This window comes from Tauraco erythrolophus, chromosome 14, assembly GCF_009769465.1.
Source record: "Tauraco erythrolophus isolate bTauEry1 chromosome 14, bTauEry1.pri, whole genome shotgun sequence".
NCBI classification, from domain to species: domain Eukaryota; kingdom Metazoa; phylum Chordata; class Aves; order Musophagiformes; family Musophagidae; genus Tauraco; species Tauraco erythrolophus.
The window spans coordinates 19,294,061-19,304,351 of NC_141478.1; the positions used below are offsets into that span (position 1 = coordinate 19,294,061).

The 10,291-nt window shown below is 39.4% G+C and overlaps 1 protein-coding gene across 1 annotated transcript; it reads right to left on the reverse strand.

Annotated features, from left to right (window-relative positions):
- Positions 1 to 1,072: 1,072 nt before the first annotated feature.
- RPS27L (ribosomal protein S27 like) lies at positions 1,073 to 5,265 on the reverse strand. The gene is made up of 4 exons (XM_086620221.1): positions 5,246 to 5,265; positions 4,759 to 4,867; positions 2,342 to 2,452; positions 1,073 to 1,264 (listed from the first exon to the last, which is right to left on the reverse strand). Exons 1-4 carry the CDS (start codon positions 5,249 to 5,251, stop codon positions 1,236 to 1,238), a joined length of 255 nt encoding a protein of 84 aa, XP_086476347.1. The 5' UTR covers positions 5,252 to 5,265; the 3' UTR covers positions 1,073 to 1,235.
- Between the last annotated feature and the right edge of the window lie 5,026 nt (positions 5,266 to 10,291).

Genomic DNA, 10,291 nt, shown 5'->3' on the forward strand with positions numbered 1-10,291 from the left:
GTATGGCACTGACATGAAACTGTGCTTTTCTTAAAAGGCATGTATACTAAATTGGTGCATCTATTTCTGTATGAAATACCTGCTTTTTGCATCTGGTAATTATAAGTGTTCACTGTTAGAATTAACTGAAATAAAACTTATCTTGCAAATGCAACAAATTGTAGTATCAGGTTTGGGGTTTTTTTAATTGACTGGAAATATACAACTTTTAAAAGTCATAAAAAGAATACAAGTTAAATAGAAATTCCCAACAATAATTAGCTCATCAAGACACTTGATACTTTGAAAGAGATGTTGTTGACATATAACTTGAGATATTTAGTAAAATAAGATACATGTAAGACTTTGAATGTTTTCTCATGGTTTAAAAAAAAAAAAATCCACCTTTTAACAGCCATTTAGAAAAGGATGGCTTTTGACAACTAAAAACCTGTTTTGTCATTCCAAAAGGTATTATTTCAGTATTTAATACTGAAAATATGCATAGTTTTGCTGTATTTTTTTTAATGACTTGATGCCATTCACAGCTGTTAGGGTAGTTCCCTGACTTACTGTTACTTACATACCATATGCCTTCTCTATACTGAATTGCACTCTATGCTTTCAGTGTTTTGCAAAAGACTCCGTGGTTGTGGTTTTTTTTATCTCAGTATAGAATACCAAATGCGGTTTCAAGACCAGATTAAAGGAAGGGAAAAACCGTGCATTCCAGAAAAACAGCTGAACATAAGTGAGTAACTTTATATTTTTATTTATCACCCTGTTACTCAACACGGTAAAAGGACTAAAGCAATATTGAAAGCAAATGAGCCATTTAAAATCTATTTAGCCTTTGTAACCCTTGCAGTTAGGGTAGGTGCAGTAATAAAGTATAAAAAATGCATTCTTACAGCAGTTTGTCACCAGATGCATTACCCTGCTGTAGTTGATGATTAACAAGGGGAAGGACGCAGCAAGTCCAAGGTTTTTATAATAAATGACACAACCCAATTAACCATACAGTGTTTAAAAGTAAAGTTATAAAAATAGAGCTCAGTTATGTGCAAACTTCCAAAAAAAAAAAAAAAAAACAACTTGCACTTCAAATCATTTATTGAAAAAGAGATTCCAGCTCATTAGTCACTGTAGCATGTAATTTTTACAAAATCGATTGTAATTACATTGTTTTATTAACAGGCATTTTTAAACTGGTAAGGCTTTCAGGAACACAGATCCAAACTCACATGATGAAGTGTTCAGTGTTGCTTTCGTCTAAATGAGCAGCCTGTAAAGAAATCACATGATCATAGATATGAGTAGTCCTTAAATTGTTAGACTGCCTTGGAAAATTGCTCACGCAACTTAAATAGGAAAACTCACGCACTAAATTTAAATTTTGTGTACCAGAAGAGATGAAGATTTAGCACTTTGAGTCTTCTCTAACTTGACCAGAACAACATGGCTGTTATAATTAATCTTAAAATAGGGCTAAGGTGTATTATTTCTTTTCTTCCAGATGCCTTTTAAAATTTCAGTCTATTGTTCCATCACTTTGTGATACAAACCCCAAACTGAAACAGTTGCTAGAGTGTTGATACCTTTTCAATTGCTCAACAGCCTTACTTCAGGGCTCACAAAAACTACATTTGTGTAGTAGCACATGGTATAAGCACTACTATATATAACTTGCATATATGTTTACCTTTCATCCTTTAAACAAAACATGAATGAAATCCGGATTTGTTCTTTCATTTTTTTTTAAACTCTCAAGTGTTTCCAGTGTTTTTCATATACCCCAGACATTGGGTTGCATTTCAAGATATACTGCTATACTAGTTATCTGTATATAACTATCAGTGTTTATTTGTTCCCTTATTATTTATACAAAACAAATCTGGATTAAGAAACATGAGCCAGGGAACTGCCTTAGTACTGCTTCTTAAAAATAAACAGGCCAGCTACCACTGAGGAGCAGTGGCACAGAATTACTTTAGCCTGGCAGAAGTACCCTGGTGCTTTTTAACACTCCAGACTTAGCTCAGAGTTAAATAGGCAGTATTTATTACAGATAGGCTAAAGGAAAAGACAAGTTAAAGCATGGAAAATCAAGTATGGTTGATCAAAATATAAGTGCTTAGCTGACCAGTATGTCCGTAGAGCCCTTTAAAAACAAGAATCTGAAGAAAAATTTGCAATTCAGGGCCCATTAACAATGTTTTTTTCCTAGCCAACTCTAAGCAATTTGCCAAATAAGCATTCCAATATCAGTTTTCAAAATCAAAGCTAATATATTTGCAGGCTATAAATACATAAATGCATTTATGTAAGTGGACTATTTAAGCTGCTAAACATTGCCTCTTACCTTCTGTGAGCCTGGCTTTCCCCCCAGTAGGCTGACACAGAACAGTTGAGCACCCTACACAGAGAACTACTGTCTGAGCGTGGCTGAATACAGTGGTGATCTTGTAGCAACCTGGAAAACAGCATTATTAAACTTCCCACTGAGTATTTCTAGCATTATTTTTTTTTATTGTATGTGTAATTGAATCAGGTACTCTAAATACACTTGTCCAAAAATGGATTTGTATTTCATTACACAGCATACCAAGTAAAACAAAGCAAAACGTGGTTATTGTGGTCTGAAGTACTTGCTTTTATTAACATGCGTATGAAAGCAAGTTAGTTAACTGAAACTGTTGTAACTCCCGTATGAAAATCAACACAGCCTATACCCTATCTTTATTCAAGACTAGCCTTCTCTGCTGAATAGAAGAACCCGTATAGCTCGAGAAATATTTAACTTGTAATAGTAGAACATTGCTGTTGACGAAGTCTGGCACCTGTGAATATAAACACTGCTGTTCAGATCTGTGTTTGCTTTCTGTTTAATAACTGGTGCACATCGGGCATGTACTTGGTTGCATTCTACAAAGCTATCATCATATTTAAACGAGAAGAATTGCGCAGAAAAACACTAATTCCAGATGCCAGAAGAGGCATCAGCAACACTTTGTCTACAGCTTCTACATTTTATGACTGACTTAAAGAATGAAATCACTCTCAATGTGTGGCTTAGACAAAGGGATTTTCACTGCTTCCATTCCTTTCTCTGAAAAGTATTTTTAATTAGCTAAGAGGAATTTTTGGAGAGAGAACTTGGAAAGTATTTAATCTAGATGTGGATATACAAAATAGATAAAGGTGAGCATAGATGCTATTTTCAGCATGTGTGGACCAGAAAGGTAAGATAGAATATATGTGGTTAGGAAGGTCCTCGCAAACCTCTCTGACGAGAACTGGTTGGTAGGGAGTACTCCTATGAGCCAGAGTAACAGATTTCTGCTTTGTTTAAATTGCAGATAGTAACTGCACAAATCTTTGTTTTCAAAAAAACTGCTAGCAGGTAAAATTTAACCATAACAAATGTTGCTTTCCCCCCATGAATGTGAACTTCCACACTGATGAGTTTTTAACTTTGTGGATTTTGCAGGGAAACGAGCCTGATCCAATTCAGTACCTAGGTAGCAACTTCCCACACCACCAAATGATGCATAAGGCCATCTGATATTTTCAGTGCCTCGCACTTAGGTCTCCATCATTATTGAAGCTCTCCTGCTTTACTCTATATATCCCTCAAACTCAATAACCAATTAATCCAACAGTAATGAATAGAAGGAATGACCTGTGAGCCTACATTGACATTAACTTTATCTTAGTATCTGAATGCATGTACACTGGTTTGAAGAAAGTTTTTTAAAAAATAAATCAGTGGCTTAGCCTTCAACCATGTATTTTTTAAAAGTAACTACACTTTACTTTCTAACAGCTTTAATGAATTTACCTCACTTTTAGATGGAAAACAATGTCTCAGAGCTTCTTAGAAATCTAAGCTACTAAGAGAGAGTAAGATAATGAGAAAACCTGAATACAGCAACAATTCCCTGCTTCCAGTCAGGATGATCATTATTGTAAGTAAGTCTATGCATTTTCTTACTGCTGTAATCTTCTTATTCTGCAGGAGTTTCTAGGAGATAAGTTACCACACTTGACACTTTCTGTGCCTTGATATGGATGTAGCTGTTCACTGCTTGAGCGTACTCCTGTAATTGTGCTAGAAAATCCCATGGTTTAGTTTATAAAGGAGAAGTTGGTTATGCAGATGTTTCTGAGCCAAATAGAAACCTGTGAGAAGCAGACACAGGCAACATCTTGAATATAACCCCTGAATGCGTGAGCTAGATGTCAGCTTACTTCTTAACAGCAACATGTGAAAAAGGCTGTTGTGTATGGTTTACTTTCTGTGTCAAGTCCCAGTATGCCTGCGTATATCCTTGTGGAAAGTTTTTCTGGTTGCTCTTCCAGAATCAGCCAGCTTCTAAAAGGAGGAAAACAATGTAGTCTTCTATTTGGCACTTGTGCCATCGATGCTTTAAAGCATCCATTTCATCTCACTTTTTATACATGCAAATCTGGGGGTTTGTTTTTTCCCTATTTGCCAGGATTTCATAAAGGAAAAAAAAAAAACCAACAAAAAAAATCTCATGGTAAACCTCCAGAAAAAAAAAAATAAAAAGCTGATTGTTTAAATTAATTTTTTCAAAAGGTTGAAAACACTTTTATTTTTAAACAAACTGAAAGCAATATACAGGCTTTTTTTCTCTCTACAGAACAGATAAACGACATTTAAGATTAAAAAAAAAAAAAATCAGACCTTTTATAAAGATGACCCACATACAAAATTAGTTTCTTCTGTAAGACAAAAACATTTTCAATATTTACCTGGACATTTTACATCCATAAAGTAGGAGTTTGGGCTCTGCACAAGACGTTTCTTTTTGTGCTTTCTCTTCTCGTCCTCCAAGGAGGGATGCACCAGGTCTTTGGCCAGCTGGGCGGGACGGGAGGGAAAAGGCACGGCACGTTAAGCGGCGCTCGGGCTCACGGGCGGACCGGGTGCCGCCGAGTTCCCGAGCTCGGCCGCCGCGCTGGAGCCAACCGGGGGGAGCAGGGCTGGGGGGGCGGCGACAGCGAGACCCCCTCGGGCCACCGCAGCCGCGGTACCGGGAGCGGCCAGAAGCCCGAGCAACCGCCGCCGCTCCCCGCCCGGCCGGCAGCCGGCCCGCCCGTCCCCGCCGGGCACCCCCCAGCCCCGAAGGCCGCGGCGCGCGGTGCCTCACCCCGCGGAGGCCCGAGGGCCGGTGCCAGCCGGGAGCGGCCTCCCGGGGACGGGCCCCGGGCCGCCGGCCGGTGCTGGCCAACAACTCACAGGCATGGCTGCCGCCGCGCCGCCGCCGCCGGCCTGCCCCTCCTCGCGCGCGCCGCTCCGGTCTGCGGTGCGTGGCGGGGGCGGGGCTTGCCGGGGCGGAGCGGGGCCCCCCGGGGCGGAGCGGGGCCCCCGGCGGTCACCGGGGCGGCCGGGCTGGGGGCGGGCGCGGCGCCGGTTTGTGACGGGCTTGTAGCAACCGTGCGGGAGTCTCGTCGGCGCTGGGACGTTGTTGGCGGCGCTCGCGAAAACGCCCCCGAGTCGCTGCCGTGCACGTAGCGGGACTCGCTCACCGTTAACGGATCAGGAAAGCAGCGCGGAGTGCGCGCGTGTGCCGCTGGCTTCCTGCGGAGGGTTTTCGGCCGAGCTGGCAGCCTCGCCTTTCTCGTAGGCAAAATGGCACTTAGCGGAAAAAGCGCCCCTGATGGTGGCCGTTAAGGGGTTATGGAGGGCGGTACCGCCACGCTCGCTCTCACGGGCGTTCAAAAACTCATTAAGCGCAGAGAAAGTCCTAATATGATTTCAGTTCTCTTTTCAAAAAATCTGCTCGTTTTTACCTCTAACAGATTAATACGTGACGCTTTCAGTAATACTTGACATTTTCAGGTAGTAAATGGAATCCAGAAGTCCCATCTACTTTTATATTAGATGCTGACTAAGTTGTCGGTCATAATGTCATTTCATACTAAATGACACATTGCGTGAAGTTGTACCTATGTGCGTATTCTTCTGCAGTTTCCCACTCCCGTCAAAAAGAAAAATGCAGAATTTGTTAGTTACCATTTATGTGTTTAAACCGATTTAGAGAACCTCTGATAAACAAAAATGTTGCAGATAGTGAGAATGAAAAAAAAAATCACCTTTTTTTTTAGTAAGAGATTGAGTGTTTTTTTCCATAAGTCAATAAAAACAATCACAAATATAATCTGTAAAGACTCTTGTATGTAATTAAGTCCAGAACATTTAAAAGTGTAATTCACTAAAAGTCCAGTAAGTGGCACAAATAGATCTTAAGAAAATTGCTTAGTATGAAAAGTCTTCTAAAACGTACAGTGGGGAGTATGTTGAGCCATATCCTTTCTGAAGAGAGAACTGATGCATTTAGCAAAAATTATTTTAAAAGTTTGCCAGGAGCACAAGTGAAGATGTAAGTTTTATAGCGGCGTATCTTTCTGACAGCAATATTCTCACAGCTGGGATGGCCTCTTCAGTGCTGACACTGTACACAATTTTCAAAATGCTTCCTTGCCACCCCAAAACCCTACATTATTCTGCAAGAATAGACCCATGTGTTGTACTGCTCCAAGCCATTATATTGGTTTTCCTCTTCTCTCCCTCACAACCATTGTCTTGTAACATTGTAATGCTATGTTAGCATTTTTTCCTTATGCGCTGGAGTGGTGATGACACACAGATGGAGGTATTTTGGAAGTATTTCTTGTTCTATCATGGGGAATTTAATATGAAAGGCTCTGACTCATACTTTCCCCTGCACGCTGTCCTGTGAAGCCAACATAAACCAGCTATCAGCACACAGTCAGTTCTTGAGCCTTAGCTGTTCCTACTACCTTTCAGTCTTTTTCAAATGTAAATTATTTATCCGCAAGCAGAAGGGAAAGGGGAAAATCTATGAAGCCTGTTGATTCAGAATCTGAAGGAGAATTATGTTGGGTTTTTTTGTTTGTTTAAGAAAATACCTTCACAATGTATAAAGCACTACTGACAAAAAAAAACAGAACTTCTGAAGTGCCGCCCTCCTTCACCTCTTCCTCCTAGCTTTCCCTTCTTAAATGTCTTTCCGGCAAGAAGCCTCTGCTGCTTGAGGAAGACTTTAAAGTCACAATTTACATTAAAAATTGGTTTCTGTAGAAGAAGGGAAACATAGGATGATCTGAAAACAGGATGTGTTTTGGACATATTCCTCTGTTTGGTTCTCTATTTTGGTTTTACTGGGAGATTCATTTCCTTTTCATAACTGCTTGTAGTTCAGTGGCTTGCTGAATGAGTCACTTCTAATGCATTACCTTCAATCTTATGATTGAAACTTTTTTTGAAGTATACTCTTCAGAAAACAGAAATGCAGCACTGAGTTTAAGTTGCAAGTCAATGAGGGGAGAAATGCATTGTGTACCACAGTGGCGTGGCCTACAGAGACAGAGAGAGATTCAGGTCTAAGAGAGTGACTTCCTCTTTCCAGTCTTCTCCCGGCAAACAAAGACTTTGATCTCACTGTAGAGAAAAGAACAAGAAACGTTATCTGTCTGCTAGAATGACGACAGAAAATTTCCAAAAGCCAACCTGGAGATATTTAAAAACAACATAATGACGGTTGGGGTTTTTTCCCCTGCATTGCGAGCGGCAGCATCTTGCTGTTTAAAAGCTGAATCTGTCTCTGAGGACATGTGTTGTGGTGGTCTCGGGCTGGGCTGGTACAGCCAGCAAGCCCCCCGTGCGATGGGGGAGGCAGCGGCAGAGCGCCCGCTGACACCCAGTTCTGCTCCGTTTGTGGCCGTCTGCAGCTGAGTTTGGGTGGGTCCTTAGGGTTTGCTATCTGACGTTGCAAGAATACAGGCCTTTTAGGGGGTTTACTATAAAACCTGGTTTAAACTGACTGTGGTCACTGAGAAAGTGATTTAAAAAAAACAAATTCACCCTAATAATGCTTAGTTTGATTTGTGTAGAATACTAAAGCATGGATGGGTTTCTCTGTAGTCCTATCATTAAGACAGTTTAGATTTCCGTAGACTAACCAGCTCTAAACTATGCTAAGAATAAGTAGGTTCTCTTCAAGTGGTATGTTTGATCTGGAACGCAGTCTGCCTGTGGTTTTGCCTGTACTGCAGAATTAAGTATTATAATTTTAATTGATTATAAGTTAATGGTGTAGTCATTTGGTTTAAATATGCTTATGTTGAGATAGTTTAGATTAGCACTGGAACTCGAAGAAGGTCCACTTTTAGCACTACCTTAATAGCAAACTTTGAAATTGATGGAATGTACAGATAAGAGTCTTACAGTGGTTTTTCCTTTCTGGAAATGAAATGCACATACTTTATTTTTTCCAATAATGACTTGATTTAAGCCCTTCTATGTAAAATTCTGCAGCATATGCATGTGGAAAATTCATACATTTAGATCACTAGAGTAAAGAAGAACACCGTTCTTTGTAAAGGCCACAAAAAAATAAACCTGTGCATTGATATTCTTAGAATATTCTTCAAATGCAGTGTAGAATGAGCATAGAAGTATCTACCAGCAGTGAAAGACGTCTTTGCTGGAACTGGGGAGTAAGTGACGTTTTTTTTAAACGAGTGTCACATGATGGTCATCAAACAGTAATAAATTGCAGAGGCATCTGCCAAAACCAGAGTTGTTAAAGATACACATCAAAAATATTATTATATTAGCTAGCAGAGTCTAAAAGCTAAGGAGCAAAGTTCATGTTAGTGATTTGTCATGAGGTGGCATTCAGAGCAACTTGTAGGACTTGGACCTGTGGATTCCAATTAGTGCCAAAGTAACAGGATCCTGGTTCTACCGACATGTTTTATTTAAACTTTCTATATTGATTTGAAACCTCATACTTAAACAATTAAGATGTAGAATTGTCTACAATTTCGTATGCATTGAACAGAAGAGCTGGAATAAAGATAGATTTTCACACAGTTCTCTCTTTACTAAACCAGTCTCACCTTTGAACTGAGGGGAAAAAAGGATTTTTGAAGGCTAGAAGTAAAGATGCCTATCATTTGAGAAAGTAAAAATGAGAGTGAGAATGAAGTAGCAATGTAATCTGTTTTTTTTTTTTCTTTAAAAAAAGGCGTTGGTAAACTAGTCACAGTATTTTCTGGGGTTTTAAATGTGTATGTAAAGATTGTTGAATTTATTGCATATGAATAGAGGGAGTAATTGCATTTTGCTGTTCATATTAGTGCCTTTCTTAAATTGAGTGCTTTAACAGATGCATTTTATATACACCTCAGTGACTAATGGAATTCCACTGTATCTTGGTTGGGACTCAACATCTGTTTACTGGATAAGCTTCAACTGAGGTATTCAGGCAAAACTGTTAGGGCAGTCATTTAGGGGTCGTAAAGGGTTTTAAAATTCTGCTTTTTGGAAACGTACAAATCAGCATCACACCGTTACGGTGCTTTCTGCTTTTATACAGTGACAAAAGGTGAGCCATGGTATCAAACATTTTCTATTTGCTACATGTTCAGTGTTCCTCTCAGTGGTTCTCCCATGTCAGAAGAAATGAAATGTTTGATTGTAGTTGACCTATTTGACTGTAATGCAATATAACACAAATGTTGCCTTTTCCAATTTAGTGCAGTAACAGAGACTGGGCTTCAAAGTGTTTTCATGGAACAGGTGCCGTAGGGGCTTGGTTATTGAGCCTTAACAGCTTTGACAGTACTCCTCAAAGTTTTACTAACATATTGCAAAGTACACAATTGTACAATTACAGTTTTTCCATATTCTAGAAGATGAAAAAATGTAATTTTTGTATCTTGCTTTTAAAGTTCATGGCTAAGTAAACATCTGTCCCCTGAATCTGGCAAACTGGCACTTTTCCAAATCAGAACAGAACGCAATATTGCAAAGCACCAATGTAATTAAAGAGGGAAGTGATTTGCATTATTTTTCTATAAAACGACTCTTTAGTAACAGATGGCGATCACAAACATATTGCTCCAGAGACATATGGAAGCCTATTTGTTCCATAAAACTCAAGAGTGAATATTAACCCTAAAATTACTCTCCTCAATGGTGGAATACGATTGTGTAGTAATCTTCAGTATGGCCATAATTACAGTACGTAGCAACTCATGTCTCTGAAAATACAGATACAGGGAAATGTTTCAGAGATTAGTTTTTCATTTGCAGTTTCCTATAATCTGATTATTCATGCTAGTCTGAAATAATTAACCAGTTTGGTTTGACTGCTTCAGTGCCAGGTTGCCATTATTGTTTATTAACTTAAATCTTGTACTAAGTATTGTAACAACCCATCTTAAATGATGATGCCCAACTGCTCATTATATA